The sequence below is a fragment of the Penicillium pulvis genome (genome assembly GCF_028828015.1).
Source record: "Penicillium pulvis strain IBT 33274 chromosome Unknown scaffold_8_segment0_segment0, whole genome shotgun sequence".
In the NCBI taxonomy this organism is placed as follows: Eukaryota; Fungi; Ascomycota; class Eurotiomycetes; order Eurotiales; family Aspergillaceae; genus Penicillium; species Penicillium pulvis.
Genome location: NW_026643080.1, coordinates 3,337,432 through 3,356,833, shown reverse-complemented (window position 1 = coordinate 3,356,833; position 19,402 = coordinate 3,337,432). Strand labels below are relative to the sequence as shown.

The window sequence follows — 19,402 nt, the reverse complement described above, 5'->3', positions numbered from 1 at the left end:
TCCAACGAAAAACGCAATGATAGTATGTGGACAATATGTTCCATTTATGCATTTAAACAATTCGCTCTTTTTTCAGCATCCCATCCTCTACTCCTCTTTTTCACTATGTTACAAAAGTGAGCACATCACAATATTCTAATGCCATGTTTAATGTTCCTCATATACCCCGATCAGGACGACTGGGTGGCCGCCTTCTTAACCTCCTCCTTAACCCAAGCCTCGAGTCCACCTGCCGCAATAATGGCCTGCACGTTGGCGGGTAGCTCACCGACCTGCTCAGTCCAGGTCTCTCCGTTCTCTCCCTCACGCACCTCGACGCAGCTACGCTTCACGTCCCAGGTCAGGGTCCAGCCAGTGCGGCGGGTTGACTGGCGCTCAGAGTCAGCGAAGGTAGCACGCAGACGCTCAACAAGACGCGGGACTTCCAGGCCCATAAGCGCGTTGTTAATACTGTTTCGGGAGAAGATGTTGCCGAAGCTGCCAGCTACGACAAGGGGAATCTTCTTGGCCAGAATGGCGGTGGCGGCCTGCTCTCGGGAGGAACCACAGCCGAAGTTGAAGCCAGAAACGAGGATGTCGTTGGGCTTGGCGATCTCCTTGAAGCTAGGGTCGTAGTTCATCATACAGGCGAGAGCCATATCCTCCTTCGAGACGTTGTCTTGGTATGTTAATTTTCCGGGGTAGATGTTATCGGTGTCGAGGTTGTCCATGTCACAGAAGACAATCTCACCGCTGATCTTCTCGGGGAAGCCGGGGAGGATCTCGGTGGCAGCCTTCTCTTCACCTCCGGCCGAGGACTCGACACGGTCGATGAGGGATTCCATCTGCTGGATCATGTTGTCCAGAGCGCTCTCAGTGGAGGGCTCGGCACCAGTGCCGAATCCGTGCTCCACACCGGACCAGCCCTCGGGCACCTGGTAGGCACCGGGGCCAGAGATAAGACCGCTGAGGGCACTGGCAGCCACAACCTCGGGACTGGCCAGGTATGCCTTGGCATCACGCGAACCCATACGTCCCTTGAAGTTACGGTTGCTGGCACTGATACCAACCTCACCGGGCTCCAAAAGACCCTTTCCGAGACCAATGCAAGGTCCGCAACCAGCAGGCAAAGGCTGGGCACCAGCATCGAGCAAAGCCTGCCAGTCACCGGCGGCCTCGGCAGCCTCCTGTTCGGGGGCGGAAGCAGCAGCAATGTACAGCTGAACACCATCAGCAATCTTGGGGATCACATCGTTGTTCTCCTTGGCGGCGTCCTTGAAGACCTTAGCGGCGGCCGCAATGTCGGAGGCACGCGAGTTGGTGCAAGAGACAATGTATGCGCGGTTAACCTTGATGTTCTGCTGGACGAGCTCGTTTAATGGGGTGGCGACCTTGACTGAGTTGGGGCCGGAAACGTAGGGCGAGAGGGTGGAAAGGTTGAGGTAAAGCTGCTTAGCGTATTGAGCATCGGGATCGGCCTTGAGGGGGTTGGCGAATAGCTCATCGACACGCTCGTGAGTAATACGTTCGCGAGTTGTGCGGTCATCAAGCATAGCTGCCTCGGTAGCCTTGTATCGCAACCAGCGTTCTAGGGTTCGGTCAATAGGGAAAAGACCAGTGAGCGCACCCCACTCAGTTGTCATGTTGGCAATGGTCATGCGGCTATCCACACGAAGGCTGGACATGGTTTCTTCGGAACCGGTGAACTCAATAGCGTGGTTGAGGACGTCGCTGTTGAACAATCCGCACAGCGCAACAATCACGTCCTTACCGGTCACGCCTACGGGAAGGGTTCCAGTGAGGGTGACCCGCGCAACAGGCGGGATCTGCCACCATGTTCGCGAAGTGGCCCAAATACTAGCAGCATCTGTGCGCACAACAGCAGTACCAAGGCAGCCAACACCACCGTAGTGGTTGCTGTGGCTGTCAGAGGCTACAGCCATAGTTCCTGGCCAGGCATAGCCCTCTTCCACCATAACCTGGTGTCCAATACCTCGGCCCGCAGGGTAGAAGTCGATACCGTGCTGTCCAGCAAAGGTCTCAATTTGCTTGTATTTCTTAAGGTTCGCTTCGCTGGTGTTCTGGACATCGTGGTCAAGGGTCATGACGATCTGCTTGCGGTTGTGAACCTGCGTAGCTCCCATGGACATGAACTTGGTGGCAACGGGCCACGAGTTGTCGTGGGTCATGCAGTATTGGGGTGCAAGACTGATATAGTCGCCGCTACGGACGAACTTTCCTTCGGGGAGACCGACTGCATAGCGCTGAACGATCTTCTCTGTCAAGGTCTGGGGTGTCCGCTTCTCGGCCTCGGTCTCAATCTCGGAGAAGTTGATTGAGGAAGTACCTTGCTGGGAGTTCAAGGCTTCGGCTTGAGCAATGGCGGTTGTGCTAAGCGAACGAGGAGCGAAGGGAGTCGCAATTGATCGCAATTGAGGCTGAATTCTTCTAGTCGGGAGGGCGACCGATGGAGTCAGAAGAGGCCGGCGCCAAACCTGGAAACGTTAGATCAAATAGGGTAGTTTTCAGATGATTGTGTACTCACAGGCCGGCGCATCAGCGCACACAAATGCCTAGCCATGCTGATCAAGTATATGAAAAGATATGTATAGGTGAGTCAACAGAGAAATTTCGCCTGCCGACTTGCCAAGAACCGATGCCGGCACCGGGGCACGTGTCATGTGATCTTTGATCCCCTTCCCCAGCCAAAGCCTGTCTCGTGATTTCAAAGCATGACCGTGTCACGTGACATATTTGATCCACTTATATTCATATTCTGTGGGGAGTGGCTTCTCTGTTCCGTTGCATTGTAGTTTACTTATGAGACTTGTTTTGCGCCTATTTAAACTTTCATGTTGAATTTAATATGATCCAGGATCTCATGCTATCTCTTATCTTTACTACAAACCGTGTTATGATGTCAGACATAAACATAGCGCACAAGATACTCTATACTAGCGGGTAAATCCACATGTACGTAATGCCAACTATGCCCCAGTTTGAACCCCAGAATATAAAGCCCCACATGTTATATAGCAAGGATCACTGCTGTGCGCTGTCTGTACGCTTGAAATTGAGCTCCGAAACAAGGATGTTCCTCAGATCCCTTCTTATCCTGTATCACGGAGATTGCAGTACACGTGCAACTCGACCGTTAATGTGTTCATCTTACGAGAGCATGGTAGTTTTATTCTCCGAGTCATTACCTGAAGATATGTAAGAAAAGGATACAGTTTGCTTCATCGGGACGTATTCATTGGAGATATGAAAATCGTTGATAAGTCATAGGTCCATACAGTGCCCAAGCCCGAGGTCCCGAAATCTCGGCTTTGCCGCTATCAAAGATTATTTTTCCCCTCCTCCTAGCAATGACTCATTCAACAAGGATGAGGCTGAAGTTTACTTTGAATTTATACATATAATCTGAGATGATCCAGTATCTAGCCTAATAATCTTGAGATATCATTCATTCTATCATGGCTCACCTTTCCCAGCCCGCATACACCTCAACCCACGATGTCTACGATGCGCTTCCGAGCGGCAAAGACCCGCGCCCCAGCGCTGTAGATACTTACTTCAAAACACACCTCCATTCAGCAGATTATCACAATGCCTTGGAAACAATTCACCGCGATTCTCTTACCGCCGGCCTACCCGACATAGCTTGCTCCGCGCCGCAAGCCAAATTCCTCATGTTGCAGGCCCGCATGTGCAACGCAAAGCGAATTCTCGAAGTGGGCACATTGGGTGGGTATAGCGCCGCATGGTTTGCCATGACTAGTCCGCAGACGAAAGTGACTACCATTGAACTTGATCCTCACTATGCTGCCGTCGCGCGCCAGAATCTGGAGAAAGCAGGGCTTAGCGAGAGGGTTGAGATTCTGCAGGGGGTGGGGACTACTGTGCTGCAGGGTATCAGAGAAGAGGTGGACCGGGGAGAACGGGAGAAATTTGACTTTGCGTTTATTGATGCGAATAAGCAGGACAATTTGGCTTATTTTAAAGTTGCGATGGATATTACCAGAGAGAGAGCGGTGATTATTGTTGATAATGTGGTGAGAGATGGAAAGGTCGCGTCTGCTGAGGAGGCAAAGAAGGATGATCGGGTTAAGGGTACGAGGGAGTTGATTGAGGGGATGGAGGAATTGGACGTTGAGGCGACGGCAATCCAGACTGTGGGAGAAAAGAACTATGATGGGTTTTTGATTGCACTGAAGAATTGAGAATGGAGATCCGTTCTTTTACTTGATTTGGAGGTTCACTGTTTCCAAGGTTAAAGAAGGGGCTCGCTGTATCAAATAAGATTGTATCAAATTGTGATGTTTTAAGTATAGACAGTCAATCATTTTGAGCTCGATTCCTGACGCGTATCCAGATGGTAATTTATTATCTAACTCCAGTATATGTTATGTGGCTTTTGGCATGTACACTTTGATAATCTATATTCGGATTATTGCATAAGGTGAAGATAAACGGTCTGGCATATCTCACCCATGATTATGTCTATTGACAAAATTGGCCTGCGGATGGAATGGATGACGCGAGGGCACAGATAAGGTACGTGGCAAAGCCCGAGTGAAGTAGCAACATTACCAATACATAGAATTAAGGTAGTGGCCAATGCACACCAAAAGCTTTTACTACTACCCAAAAAACAAAGATAACCATGTATGCAGAAGACATATTGAATTGGTAGTCGGTCTCAAGACCTTGGTATTATTGACATAATTGACTTTTCACTCGAGAATCGTGATGTCGCTTCGAAAGGCAACAATCGAGTATGGTGTCTTGTTCGATTCAAGACTCGCTATTTGATACAAAAGAATAATTCAGAATGCGACATCACTTTCACGCCCAGAGCAACTCATGGCCGGCAGCCTTGAATCGTGAGACCATGAAGCCTGGCTTGCAATTTGACTCCCAGTCCTCATCGAAGCCCGAGTCCGGGTTGTGGAGGTACTCCTTAGAAAGCATGGAGACACCGCGAGGGACGTCCAGGCCCGGTGATTCGGAACGAGTATTTTCGCCACAGGGGCAAGTTGAGGTTGTTCTAGATCCAGGTGTAGTGCAGGGGCATTGGCCTAAGGAGCGGTTGCATGGAATGCACTTGTAGTATGCCGAATGGGAGTCTTGGCTTGTAGATAGACGGACGCCGGGGAGGCCGCACTGATCGCACTTCCAGGTTTGAGTCATGATGAGAGGATTGACTAGAAAGTATTGTGTTAGTCGCTGGTGCAGGAGTATAGGCATTGGGTGGCACCGATCAATACTTACATTGAACCGTGGTTGATCGAGTAGATAGAAGTTTCCAGAAATTGGAATTGAGTGAAGTGAAGAGTAATGTTCAGTAGAGTACTCTGTGAATAGGCTGAATGATAATCGGTATTCAAGTCCGGGCAGCATCTCAATTTATAGAGATTTTGCGGGGGTGGCAGATCATTATGACGCTATTCAGACCCACGCGAGTGCGCAATTATGGGGGGGCGATCACCGTGGAATGTTCGGCAAAATCACGTAAAATAATGAAAATCTAGACTCGGTTTCATCTATAAACGGAAAGCATGGCTGGATCGGGTAAGTACAAGCCCGAGGCAAACCGAGTTTTTAGGTAATTTATCACGCAAATGGGTCAAGTGACCAGGCACGTGTGGGAAAATTACGTTCCATTTCTTGGATGTCGCAATTTCTATTATTTAATCATTGCTATTTTCAGCGGATTTCAGAAATTTGCGGAAAATGGCTCGGATGCAGGACCGCGTGATGAGGATGAAACCTCCAATTTGCTGATCCCCCGCATTTTGTCAGTCTCTGCCCAGGTACCCGTAGACTAGAACTATGAAATTTTCAATGCTACACCTAGGCTTCCTACTGTAGGTAGGCATCCTTGCCAGTGTCTTGAAAACTTTCTACTTTTCTACTTTCTAGAATACGCATATCCTGCAATCCTATCCAATCGCAATTGCTCGAAGGCGTCGTCATTCTACAGAATGAAAAAAACTCTTACCTGTAGAACAGCATCGGAGATCTACACTTCCGCAAGGCCGAAAGACCAACCTGGAATCATTTTTCCACACGATGACCAATTTGTGGATCTTAGACCTAGAACGTATATGCCTCATACGTGATGCCTCGGACCGAGTGGCGAGTTGGAAGTGAGCCGTAGAAGGGAGTGGATACCATGGCCACTCACCTGATTTCAAGGCATTTTTTTCTTGTTATGACTCATTATTGTACGAATACTACGAGGGGAGAATAATTTAGAATGCTATACTGGGAATTCAATGGTTTAGTAAAAATTGAAGGTGTAGAAGCTGTATGTACTGGCAGTACTGCTATATGCGAGGTTGAGATTTGATTCCCCCAGATTTTTCCATCCCGCGCTAGTCTAAAAATAGCTAGACCTTTCAACCCCGCCACAGGCCACGATTCTGCGCCTTTTCATCATAGAATTATGTGCTTTGTCACTTTTCTAGAGCCACTTGTTTTAGCCTATCATCTATTTTGATTTTACTGTAATGCAATGTTGTTAGCGATCTTGCACCGGACCTTCTGACTCACGTATGCAAGACATCCATCCAAGGATTACATACTCTTGGATTCCATGGGCGACAAAATGAGTCAAATGCCACCATCAACCACTCGAGTAGTAATGCCAAAGTCACCATTATCACTGACTCATACTTTGATCGTAGCAGCCAAAAGGAAATACTGTCGGTGGCCTAACACTCTACTTCCCAAGTCAAGCTACTTTATGTTATGGCATGTTAGGTACGGAGTGGTAATCTCTCAAGATAGAAACACAATATAAGGAGTCAAGACTACTCTACTCGTGCTTTATGCATACTTCAACAGGGTTCAGTCTTCTAAATTAATTACTCGTCGGCGGGGCGTAGAATTCGCGATTGCACATATACGACTGCATAATCCTCAAGCAAAGCAGCTGGGGGTGATGTCAACGCCACCGGAAGGGAAGATGAGTGGAAATTTGTTAAAGAGTGTAAAGGCTGAAGACTCGCCATATAAATTTTACCAGAAATTTGGATTTAGGGAGACAGCACCACCGGATGAAGATGGAGAGATAATGATGTCAATAGATTTGTAGATACGAATGTCTAATGCTTGGAGATCGTCCGTTTTCAAGAAGGGTAAGGTGATATACTGTTTCTTTCTTAAAACTCAAGATGAGGTTTGGGAAATAATACGTGGGATTATGTATACGTGGGAATTTTCTTTCGAATATAGCAGTATGTATTGCGCTAAAGTCAACAAATAAAAAAAATAAGGTAGAAAGAACGGCCCAGCAAAAATCCCGAGTCCCACAGGGCCCGGGAGGGAATAAGTGAACCTAAGCACCAAGCCAAAACCATAAGACAGAGAAAGTAAAGTACAACGCCATGCCACACCAGAGATAGGAGAGAACAGCATTAAAACCCGTCCACAATTGAAGAGAGAAGTCAAGTCTGAGAGACACTGAACAGAAGAAAAGACAAAATGCCAACCCTCAAGGACCGCAAAAAGCAGCGACGAATTATGAAAAAAAATTAAACAGAAGAAAGGCAGAGCATGAACAGTATTGACATGAGCCATGTCAGAATTTTGAACACGAAAGGAAATTGATACCAGGGCGAGGTCGGTGATTATTGAGTGCGGAAAGACACCAGCCCATAAGGAATCTGAGAAAGCTCAATCATAAGGGATCGTCAACGTCCGTAGATCGTGAGCCATGAGCCGTACCGAGTCCAGTCATGGGATCGTCCGTAACAAAGCGATTGCGTAACCACAGCTAATTGTCCGAGGCGCCAGTAAGGAAATTGCAATCAAATGGGAGACGCGTAAGAAAGCAGATTTTATCGGGATTAGTAGGTTTCGAAGTCATCATTCCACTCGTTGTCACTACCCGCAACACGGAGGACCTGGCCTGGGTGGGGTCCATCTGGGCTCACGCTTCTGATACCCTTGCTTTTCTTGCCCATGAGGTCCAAGCCATCATCTGGAGCAAAGCGCTTGCCTTGTCCAGCACGCAACTTGGCGTAGTAAATATCACTGGAATCAACATCGGATTCGGATCCATCGTCAAAGGTCTCCCAGTTTTCGGAACCAGAGGTGGCGGTATTAACGGTGGAGGAGTTGGAGGTTTGACGAAGTGCTGGGGGTGGTGGTGCCTGCGAGAGATACGGGTTCATACGTGGGTATCCCTGTTGGGAAGAGCTCAACGACAGCGATGACAGGGAAGAGGTAGAGGAATGTGAGAAGCCGGTTGACCGTTGAGAGTTTGACATGACAGATGCGCTCATGAAAGACCGCTGACGGTCATCGTAGACATCCTCTGGGCTGACAGGTCGGACAAAGGCGTTCGACATGGCACTGTTGCAGCGCGGGGGCTCCAAGATATGGCTGTGGCGCTCCTTCGACTCCACGGTCAAGGCACGCATGCGGGGCGGCGCATTACGGGGTGGAAGCATCTTGCTATTGAGGGTACTGGATGAATAAGTACCGGGACCAGTGCGACGTTCAGGAGAGTTGTTTCCGAGAGGCATGTTGCTCAGAGGAGCCCGCGCAGGAAGCTTGGAGGGGGAGGTGGCTCCTGACCTGGATCCACCGTATCCGATTGTGTTATGCTTCACAGGACGACTTCCATTGGGAGTCTTTGTAGCGGAGCGAGGCGGAGGAGGCCCACGCATGGAGCTTCCAGGTCGCGATGGTGGCTGCTGTCGGATAGGATTGGACTTGATGGTAGAAGGAGGAGCAGAGGGTGTCTTTGAGCGAGGTGGGGGTCTTGTGGCAGTACGAGTCAAGTTATCAAGATAGCGATCACCGTGGACCAGGAAAGGCCGGCCAAACTCATCCTCCCAATGCTCAAGCTCTTTCCGAAGGTCTGCCTCAAGCTTAGGCAAGTCCTTTGAAATACGCTTTCGCATCTTCTCTTCTCTCAAAAGCTTTCCAGGATCACGCTTCTCACCCTTATTCCCGCGAGCCATAAGACGCGAAGCATCCTGGCTGGATGTAGACAAAGCTTCACGGTCTGCCAGCAGGCCACGGTGCTTTTCAATCATCTCCAAAACAGGGGCACGTTGTTCTTTGAGGGCTTCCAATCGTTGGATCTCGCCTTCATGAGCCTCCAAAAGAGCGTCACTAAACACATCAGAGAAAGCAGGGGTAAAATCGAGCATCTCCTCTTCGGAGAAAAATAGACTATCCCAGAGTTCCTGCAAACGGACGCGAGCATCCTCGACGAATAGGTGCATGTTCTGTCTCTTGAGTTCATTGAGACGATTCAGTTCCTCCTCGAATTCATTGATGGTGCGCATACCACAACCACGATTGGCGGCCAAGAATGCCTTGCGGTCTGACTCCTCGACACCAAAGCGCTCCCACAAGCCCTCAACGGTTGCTCGGAGCTCCTTAATCTTGCGCTCACGACCCTTCTTCTCATCCATCAGCTTGTCACGTCTAGCTTTGAGGTTGGCAAGGTCGCCTTCATGCAGGCCAAGCTGCTCGGGAGAATCGCGATAATGCTTGACAATGTTGGAATCGGTCTGGACCTGGGGGGTTCCAAGCTCGGCCCACATCTTAATGATCTCCTCGGAGGTAGTCTGAACGAAGGAAACACGACGGTGGTATTCTTCATAGACGCGACTAAACTCGGAGTCCAGAGATGTAACATAATCGGGTGAAAGGTCGAAGCTTGGGGGAATAGTCGAGCCGGGTGCGGTGGGAGGCAGTTCAATGATAAGGAATGAGGCCTCCAGGTGGGAGGAGTAGGACTCGAGCGCATCGACAAGTTCTATCGGGGGTCAGCATAAAGATCTAGCATCACATTCCAGATGAACGTACTCTTGACTTGCTCAAAACGCTCGCGGTGCAACTTGGTCATTGCCTCGCACTTCTCGCGCAAGAATGCGATACACCGGTTGAGCGGGTAGGTAATGCGAACATCGTCGCGGTTCAGCTCATATTGGCCATTGGCTCTCTCGTCACCGAGAGAAACCTCTATTTGTTGAATAGTTGTGATCAGGCGCTGAGCCTCTTGTGTCATCTGCTCCTTTTCTCTTTAGGCGGTGTTAGTAAGGGCCACAATGTGAGGTGCCATTGGTGATGTACTCACTCATCAACGAGCTTCAGATGATTGTTTAAACTCTCCGACAGAGCATTGAATAGCTATATTCCTAGTTAGGTTGCGAACGGGTCAATTGCGATTCGCATAGGACTCACCTCTGCTTCGCGAGTGTCGCGCTCATGAGCAGGAACACCAATGTCATCAAAGATACCATGCAGCTGCTCCACAATATTATTGACCTGAGTGGTCAGGTAACTTGTATCGACAGCCATTTCTCCGTGCCCTGGTGGGGAGCAAGAGTAATTCGAATCAAAGAATGTGGTTCGTTCACTTCCAACAATAGGTCCACTGCGACCCCGAGGGTTGTCAACAAACAGAACCCAGAGTGTTCCGACACACGGAACCAAACTTTCAAAAACGAAGGTGGGTTTGGAGGGTGAGTTGTCAGATGCGAGACATGAAGAAGTGGGTGTGTTTATGAGGGGGATGGAGAATCAGCTAGAGGCCTGAATGATAACAGGTTCATCAAGGAAGGGCCCGTTGTTTGGCGCCGATCGTTGTCCAGGGCAACGGCTTAGTCACCGATGGTTTTCAGCTGGTGTGTGCCCATTAGATAAGCATATTTACCACACCGCCCGTCCATTCTGCCCCTTCCCCGCCCCACCGCTTTTCTCCACGGTCATCACTACATCAACCAAGCTCATTAATCCCCCTCCATAGACTTTATCGTCCCTCATTCACTTTCCCCCTCACCTCCAAGTCTTCAAGGAATCCCAATAATCTGCCGCCATACACACTCAATCAAAATGCAGGCTGCACAGCAGTCCTGGGGTTCGTACTCCTTACCCGAGAGATCAATAGCACCACCAAGCTAACTCTAATCAACATAGAGCTCGACAACTCAATCAGTGTTTTCGACCCCCAACGCGATGCGCTATACCAATACGACGCAGAAACACAAAAGAAACTGAACGATGAACGACCGTGGGCCAAAGACCCCTATTATTTCAAATATGTCCGAATCTCCGCAACAGCACTATTGAAAATGGTGATGCATGCGCGCTCAGGTGGATCCCTTGAAGTGATGGGTCTAATGCAAGGCTACATCCTCCCAGAAACCTTCGTGGTGACAGATGCATTCAGACTCCCCGTTGAAGGTACAGAGACCCGCGTGAACGCACAAGACGAAGCGAACGAATACATGGTTTCCTACCTGCAGTCATGTCGAGATGCGGGGCGAGTGGATAACGCCGTTGGCTGGTACCACAGTCACCCGGGGTACGGGTGCTGGCTATCGGGTATTGATGTGGCGACGCAACAGACGCAGCAAATGTCCGGGCCGTTTGTGGCTGTTGTTATTGATCCCGACCGGACGATCTCGGCGGGTAAGGTGGAGATTGGGTCCTTCAGGACATTCCCTCTGGATTTCACGCCTGCTAAGGAGGCTCATGAGGATGATGAGTTTCAGACTATTCCTGTTGGGAAGGCGGAGGATTTTGGAACGCATGCGAATCGGTATTATTCGCTTGAGACAACTCATTTCAAGAGTACGCTTGATTCGGATATTCTATCATTGCTCTGGAACAAATACTGGGTTTCTACGCTCAGCCAGAGTCCATTGTTCGCTTCCCGGGACTATGGTAGCAAGCAGATGGTCGATCTCAGCGATAAGTTGCGCAAAGTTTCGAGGCAAATCGAGAATTCTGGTTCGCGTCCTGGTGGGTCTGCGGTCAAAGACCAACAGCTTGACAAGGTTGTACGAGGCGGCCAACGGATTGTATCAGAGGAGGTTAAGGGTCTTATGGCATCTGAGGTCAAGTTGAAGCTCTTCCGGGATATTGGGGAGCAGCCTAAACCAGCAGCCTAAGCCCCATGTCTCATGGCCGAGTCACGAATCCTCCTTCACATACATATCGCTACGACTGTCACGCTTTCTTTCATCTTTGCATTCAGCTACAGATTTGAACTGGTGTCTTGGCGCTGGGTAGGTCAATCTTTCATATCTTCGGGAGTGGAGTCTTTCAAGTAATGTGATGAATCACACCCATAGCATCCAGCTGCATGAAATATTACCAGCTCCATGGTAGAGCCATTTTCTCAATTACAAATACAGCTGCATGTGATCTATCATCTTATGTAGCCTCGGAAACATCCCTGTCGGATGTCCAAGCCAGCTACACCTTATCGTGACCTTCATACTACTCAAAACAAGAGGTCTTGAATAGCCCCAAGCGAGGGCTTATTGACTCACTCGACGTAGGGAGTTGCATAACACTGAGTATGTATGGAAAATAGTGTTTCAAACAATAGATACAAAGAAGCGAGCCAAGACCCACACAGGGTTCCTGGTCGTATGAAAAGTCGACTTGTCAAAATTTGTGGGGTTGGGCAAGGAATTCAGACAAAAAGGTCGTGTATCATTATAGAAGACGGCGTCAAGGCATTATCTTTCCGTAGGATTTCACATCACTCCACCTTCCCCTTCCCCCTCCTGGCCATAACGAAAAGGATATATAAGAGAAGATGTTAACAAGAAGGCCAGAATATACACACCAAATGGCCAGTATGTGCGACAATCGAGTACATGAGGAGTAAAGAGAATCCTCTTAAGAATATTTCAATGCGCAGAAAGAAACAGCCGATCGAATCCCAGAAAAAGTCTATGCCAAACAAAAAGGTATATGGAACGAAAAAAATCGAAAGCACATGTATCGTGCAGCGGCAAGGAGCATAAGAGTTTGATGTTTGCGGCGATTGGGTCATTGACAATCTTCATAGAAGCATTTCGGCCCCACAATATCGCGGGGTATAAGAGGTTCATCGAACCAGATTCGTCTCAATCTCGGTAAACTAGGCATATGCAGGAGCTTGTGCAGCGGCTAGGCCGCGGTCGCATGATTCGGACATGTCCGAAATGACTCTTACTAGCCCCTGCTAATCACCAGTGGTGAAACATTGCCTGCGGGAGTTGACGACGATCAGGTATCGCGTTGATTTGATTGGAGCGCCGTTGAGTGTGGCGAAAAATGGAGCATTAGCGCCTCGATTGGCCACGGCCACCTGCAGGTGTAGCTTGACAAGGGGGTCACCGCCACAACTACAGGAAACCTGACTCAGAAAGCAATCTACGAGTTAAAGTCAAAAGCGGTTAGTTTCAACGCTCAAAACAGGTTTGAAAAGCCGTCACCGGAAAAACAACCGAAAATGTGAGGTCAAATTTGGGTATCGCCGAAAAGTGCCAAACACCACATCCCACAAGGGGAGAAAAGGGGGGAAAGCAAGAACAAATAGGTTGAAACATGATTATCGCAATAGCGCGACGGTACTCGCAAAAAGCATGGTGTTGGGCTTATTGCTAGAAGAGTCAGCATACCTTGCAATCTTCTCGTCTTCGCGCTCCCGAGGTTCGATTTCAAGACTCCGGTCGTACATGTCGTGAACATCACCAGCGGCTTGTAGATTACTGAGAATATAATCTTGAAGTTCGGGGACTGGCGAAAGCAGATAGGGCACATTCTGGTATTGCTGAATGTCCCGGATGACCTCGGCAGTCTTGGCCCGTTTGTTAAAGTTGATCAGTTCTGATGGCGTAAGGGATGGAATACCATCTTCGATAAATGTCAAATCCGTGAGATAGACACCTTAGGTAATGTTAGCTACGTTCACTAAGAGTAGAAAGAGAAGACACCGGGAGATGTCCTCGGGTGTATGGCATACCGAAGAATGGAATACAGGGAGGGTTGGCAAGATGCAGGGTTTCACGATACTCGCCAAAGTTCTTCGTGCTGGCCATCAGTCGGCGCATTTGCTCTAGAATTGCAGAAGTGCGGCCGCTGACCTGACCCCATGTGCGGCCCAGCCGATGAATAGGAGCTGTTCCAAGGGCGGATATGATGGATGTGAGGGTGGAGTAGTTGTTGAGGGCGCGACATTTATCAGCGACATTGACGAAGTGCTTGATGACCACCACGCGCTTCTTGACATCGCCTTGTGTCAAGATCATTTCAGCGACCCAGTTGGTCAGCTGGTTCGAGTGAAGAATCAAAGCCTTGACATTAGAAGCTGGCTCGGGCTCATCCGGGCCAACCTTCTTCTGCCAAGTCTTATTCAAGCACTCGGTAGGCCGGATCTTTGAGTAAAGGCGAGACTCAATGATAGTCAACTGTCGGGCAAACTCGGTGGGATCGATATCAAGGAACTTCAACTTTTTCATGTTCTTCGGGATGATAGATGGCGGGGCGGAATTGCTCTGGGTTGGAACAAGGCGCTTCACAGTTGTGTCTTGACCGCGAAGTCGCTGTTCAATGACAGCAAGGAGAGTAGGACAACCCGGAGTCTTAGTTGTGGCAATGGAGTCCTTGGTGAAAGCATGTACACGACGCAAGAGATCCATATTCACTTCATCATTAGGTTCCATCCAAAAGTGATCAAACCAACTTTTAAGGATATTGACCACCCGGAATCTGATAGGCTTCTGTTTGCGATCGACCCACATTTGCATGTCATCGGCATTCAAGCCGAAGGGAGGCTGAATGTTAAAGCGCTGCACAATCAACTCAAAAAGTTCGCAGGCAGTTGTAAAGGAGCGATAGGTAAGGAGGAAAGTGTTGTTGAAGGATGCATCAAGCTTGTCATGGCGTGTAAGGTGCTCGACCAAGCCCGAAAGTGTTCCACATTTGAGAATAGGAGAGTCACTCTTAGTATCGTAGAACACTTCGGCCTCGTGGTCCATCTTCAGGAACCACGGGGTCTCTTCAGGTTCTCTTACGGGCTCTTGCTGAACCGGCTCACGGGTGACGGTTGTAGGTGGCGCTTGTCCAAAGAACCTCTGAGCCTTGTCCATGTTGCGGCGCACCTTCCCAGGTTCCTTTCCGGGGGCATAGGAAGATGGGATGCCAATGGACTCTGAGGAGATATTGGCTTTGGATTCACTGCGACTGTGGCTAGTCTTGCTAAGCGACTCATCCTCCTCTTCTAGGCGACTATCGACTCGAGTAACGGACGATTGATCATCAGGGATTTGTTCAAGAAGCAGAGATAGCGAAAAGCCAATCTGAGAGACATAATTTTCCACTTGCTTAGCCACACTTCGCACAGCAGTGATTCGGTCATCAAGAGAATCACCTCGAAGCTCGGCCCACTCATCAGGAAGAGGAGCAGAGACTGCTTGGCAACTCAAGATGAAGTCGCCAATGCCATCATAAACCCGTTGCTTCTGCAAGCTGAAATCCACCAGTTGAGGATTCTGGAAGCTGGTGCCGAGGGGCACGAGGTTGATCGACTCCACAGTTGAGATCCACGGACGGAACTGCTCAACAACCTTGATTGCAGCGGCTGAGACAGCATCCGCGATCTCTGCATGCTCGCTCACGGTGACGATCTTTTGGTTCACTATCAATCGCTCTTCTAGTCGACGAATACAACCCACAAATGACCTCCTTTGGATGTCAATATGATCCAAAAGGGCAGAGTCCAGAGAAACAGACGGCTCAGTTCGTGAATCACCCCCCTCGGGGACGAGGAAAGATGTGGGGCCAGCTGCATTCAAAGAAACTCCATTGTTTTGCCAGCTGCCACCGCAAGAGCTACCACTGACAAAGCCAGGAACGATCCTGTTAATGTTATCCCCGCATTGCTGGCGGGCAACATCAACATAACCGTACACTCCTTGCATGACACCATCGGCTTCTTGAAGGCACTTGTTAACTGAATCAGAGCCAGGCCAGTCGGCGGCGGCGATATGTGATGATAGAACCAATTTCGAGAATTTTGACATCATGTCTCGGAAGTAGGGATAGAGCGCTTTGTTGGTGGAGATGATAGACGGATTGCCGGAATGATTGTCGGTAGTATCCGACCCAGCGGCCAAAAGCATGCGCAAGTGATCAGAAATATCCTCGGCCTTTCTTACATACTCTGAACGTTCGCCAGAAAGGAGAGTCTGACGGTAGCCTTCGACAGCAAAACGCATGTTATCAACCAACGTGGGCCAAGCCACAGGCGGGATAAAGCCGTCATCTACGAAGTGCAAGGGCGTGTTTGAAGAGATTGAAGGTCGGGAGATGATTTCGGCGACAGAAGTGTTGGCACTGGTGCCTCCGGCGCTGCTGAATGATGGCTGAGGGCTCTTGCTCATTTGCGAAGGTTTGAAATCCTTTGGCCCTGGAGGATATAATGAATCCATGGAGGTAGCAGGCGAGACCCCGTCCACCAAGGACTGACGACGACGAGAAATAGAGTCACGGGAAGTCAGCATCAGCGACTCTCCTTCTGCCTCCGATGCAGAGCCGTCGTACTCATCTTCGTCCCTCTCAAATCCACGCGCCATCAACTCAGGAGGCGGCCGTGTCTGGTCAGGGACGAAAAAGTTGGTTCGGTCTCGAGGGCCATTTTCGTTCGCACCGGTGGGGTTCTCAAATGGCAACTCCATAGTCGAGTATCCGGTCAGAGTGTTGAAATAAAAGAGACGGCCGTCCGGGGTCGCCTGCGGGATCCAAAATGCGGCCTCTTCTTGCTCCTGTTGCGCCGGAATACCTTCGATCGGTAGGATGGGCAGCGAGTCGCGCGGATTACCCTCCGAGTCCAGCTCGTCGTCTTCGTCATGTCCATTCCCGTAATCTTCTTCGGGTGCCGATTCTGCGCTCATGTCCTCCTCTTCTTGTGCCTGTAACATGTGCTCACCGAAGTCGTCCGCCTCTGAGATGATGGTACAGTAGTTACTGGGGAACCAACCACGGACATTATCAATGACTCCATCCCACCATCCAGTGTCCAGCTGGTTAAGGACCTGAATGATGTCGCCCCGGCGAAAGCTCAAACTTGTGTGATCGTCGGCATCGTAATCGTACATCGCCCGCACGAACAGTGCAGGCGGCTCAGGGCTGACCGCATATCCGGTGGCCATTTTCAGGGGGGATTGAGTGAAACGGTCGGATTGCTGCGAGATGCTCCCCCGACCGCGGAGTCGGGATGCAGCTGTGGGGGTGGTGGCCTGTTCGTCGGTGTACTCGAAAGCGGTCGCAAAGGCCCCGGCTTTAGCAGCCAGCGCAGAGTCCACGGCTAAGTCCACTGTACGGTATTCGTACATATGGAAGTCTCAACTGGAAGTCGAGTTGTACCGGTCGGAACCGTACTTTTGGCTTGTGTTTCTTCTCTCACTCACAGTGTCGGGAGGCTCATGACTGAAATGTGCTCTTGGGAGGGGGGGCGCGGGTGGGTAATTTTTGCAACCCACTTTCCGGGGGTTGGGGAGGAGATGACTGTGTCCGAGGGGCTCACGATGACAGTGCAACCACAATAAACCACCACAGATCTGCTTAAGCCATTAGAGAGAGTGTGTGAAGAAGCTCGTAATAAATCAGGAGTGGGAGAATCAGGGAGTGGAGGCGGGACGGATAAGGCGTCTACTCCGTGAGAGGAAGCAGCAAGTCTGTATGCAGCTGCGTGTCTGCCGCGGGTATTATTGGTATTATTGGTATTATTACCGTTTTCCACAAAGTACGGAATACGGCACCTCAATTCTACACTCTACATGTCTAATGCAATCTGACATCAATGTTGGCTTGAGAGCCACTTTGCTGCATATGTCATTCATATCCTCTTCCTCCCTCTCCGCCGTCTTATCTCGCCTTTATGGGTACACACAAGCAACGCAGTGCGTTACCAGCGTCTGAGCACCCAGCTCCATAACGGAGCACTCCATCGACCCGACAGGCTTTGGATCTACCGTGGCACGTTCACGCGCTATGGGCTCAAGCAAGCCCTAGGGGGGAAGAAATCCACTCTTGTATTGTTTTGATTACTATGTTACTATCATGCCCCTCAAATCGCCAACCGCAGCTCAAAATAACATGGTAGGACATGACTATCTCTACCAACAGTGTGACAGTCTCTTCGCCCCGTTGCAGTCACATCCCCCGTTTTTGAGGGGCAAAACGACAAGGGGCCAAGAAAAATTTAATAAAATTAAATAAAAAATAATTGAGATCTAAGACAACAGCAAAAAAGTAGAATTCTTCTCGTCATGCCATTCGCCCTATGATAAATGCCCCAGGGACCTTTGAGATCCAGACCGAAGCGTGTTACGCCGGCTTTCGTTTCGTGAAAAGTGCGCCCATGTGGATCCTGCGCGGCTCACGCTGATTTGACACCTAGGTGGGTTTCCGGAGCGTGAACTCTCAACTTCACTGTCCACCCGTGCAGTGACCCAATAGGAAACTCCTAGCTGCTCTTGCTGGCTGCTAAACGTTATGCATATGACGGAATTATCGAAGTGAGATGCTGGTTTTCCTTCATTGAACATTCGTCATCAGGGGAATTGCTGGTGATTGGGTACAAGGAGGATCAAAACAAATAATGGTCCGCCAGACTATCAGATTGGAAAGTCTGATAAGACTAAGAAAAAACAGTCAAGGCAAGGGGCCAAAAAGCTAAACCCCCCACGGTACCAATAATTGTTGACCAACAGGTGAATTACATTTACACAGCATAGATCCATTATACGTCCTCTAGGACAATATCCAACCAAGCTAGATAAGCAACCTCGGACTGCATGCTTTGCTACCCGCGTTCAGGAATAATATCACTTTCGGATGATATGATCAAACCAACCTCGTTCTCCGACACGAAAACTCAACGGTTGGCTTATCCCTGCACGACCCACTAAGCCACACCAAGCTACAGGGGAACCAACACGTTCCAGAACTATTCTAGAAGGTCGAGCCCATATTATATTGCTGTGGCTGTCATAGCTTCCGCCGATGTCCGAACCTCAAAGTCAACTTGTAATCGCGCTGACATCCCTATCACCTTCGTTGATGGTGGCTGCATAAACACAAATTAATCCGCGCGGCAACGGCACCTTGAGTGAAGTACAATTGGTTTTTGCTGACTTCCTGCAGTGACAAGATTTGGGCGTCATTCCACAACTTCGTTGAACCCCTGTCCCGTTGAGGTCTAGGAGAATATACCGCATGCAGGAAACCGGGGTCCGTAAGCCTCGGCCATATTGATTAAGCCACGTTGGTAATCAAGTCCGATTCACGCCATCACAATCTTGGGGCGTCCCATGTAAATCAGGGATCGCCTTGCCCATGGGGTTGATTGTCTATCGCCTCACTTTGTACCAGTGAACGGGTCAATCTTTGGAGTCATTTCACTAGTCTTGAAGATTGGGGTAAGGTACCTAGAACTTAAACACGATAGCTGAAACTAGACCCGGCATCATACTTCTGAGTGAGAACCTTGAAAACTTATCGAGCCGAATTGAGTTTTCTGTACAAGTCGGGGTTGGTTACAAGTTTCATGTTTCATACGCGATGTCGAAACTTTACTTCGACTAGGCACGAAACCCCATAAATTAATCAC

General features: G+C 49.5%; 6 protein-coding genes across 6 annotated transcripts; 2 read left to right on the top strand and 4 right to left on the bottom strand.

Moving 5' to 3' along the window:
• Positions 1-41: 41 nt before the first annotated feature.
• lysF (homoaconitase LysF) lies at positions 42-2,611 on the bottom strand. Its single transcript, XM_057070223.1, has 2 exons — positions 2,525-2,611; positions 42-2,474 (listed from the first exon to the last, which is right to left on the bottom strand). Exons 1-2 carry the CDS (start codon positions 2,558-2,560, stop codon positions 171-173), a joined length of 2,340 nt encoding a protein of 779 aa, XP_056916834.1. The 5' UTR covers positions 2,561-2,611; the 3' UTR covers positions 42-170.
• An 844-nt stretch (positions 2,612-3,455) lies between these two features.
• N7503_010676 (O-methyltransferase) lies at positions 3,456-4,202 on the top strand (the record flags this gene model as incomplete). Its single annotated transcript, XM_057070222.1, has 1 exon — positions 3,456-4,202. One exon carries the CDS (start codon positions 3,456-3,458, stop codon positions 4,200-4,202), a length of 747 nt encoding a protein of 248 aa, XP_056916833.1.
• Positions 4,203-4,827: 625 nt separating this feature from the next.
• N7503_010675 (uncharacterized protein) lies at positions 4,828-5,172 on the bottom strand (the record flags this gene model as incomplete). The annotated part of the gene is made up of 1 exon (XM_057070221.1): positions 4,828-5,172. One exon carries the CDS (start codon positions 5,170-5,172, stop codon positions 4,828-4,830), a length of 345 nt encoding a protein of 114 aa, XP_056916832.1.
• A 2,663-nt stretch (positions 5,173-7,835) lies between these two features.
• On the bottom strand, positions 7,836-10,308 carry N7503_010674 (putative microtubule associated protein (Ase1); the record flags this gene model as incomplete). Its single annotated transcript, XM_057070220.1, has 4 exons — positions 7,836-9,763; positions 9,814-10,028; positions 10,085-10,137; positions 10,192-10,308. 4 exons carry the CDS (start codon positions 10,306-10,308, stop codon positions 7,836-7,838), a joined length of 2,313 nt encoding a protein of 770 aa, XP_056916831.1.
• Positions 10,309-10,842: 534 nt separating this feature from the next.
• Positions 10,843-11,903, top strand: N7503_010673 (Mov34/MPN/PAD-1 family protein; the record flags this gene model as incomplete). The annotated part of the gene is made up of 2 exons (XM_057070219.1): positions 10,843-10,867; positions 10,927-11,903. The coding sequence occupies 2 exons, from the start codon at positions 10,843-10,845 to the stop codon at positions 11,901-11,903; spliced, it is 1,002 nt and encodes a 333-aa protein (XP_056916830.1).
• A 1,230-nt stretch (positions 11,904-13,133) lies between these two features.
• On the bottom strand, positions 13,134-17,123 carry N7503_010672 (putative cell division control protein Cdc25; the record flags this gene model as incomplete). The annotated part of the gene is made up of 3 exons (XM_057070218.1): positions 13,134-13,161; positions 13,410-13,677; positions 13,754-17,123. 3 exons carry the CDS (start codon positions 17,121-17,123, stop codon positions 13,134-13,136), a joined length of 3,666 nt encoding a protein of 1,221 aa, XP_056916829.1.
• Positions 17,124-19,402: the final 2,279 nt, after the last annotated feature.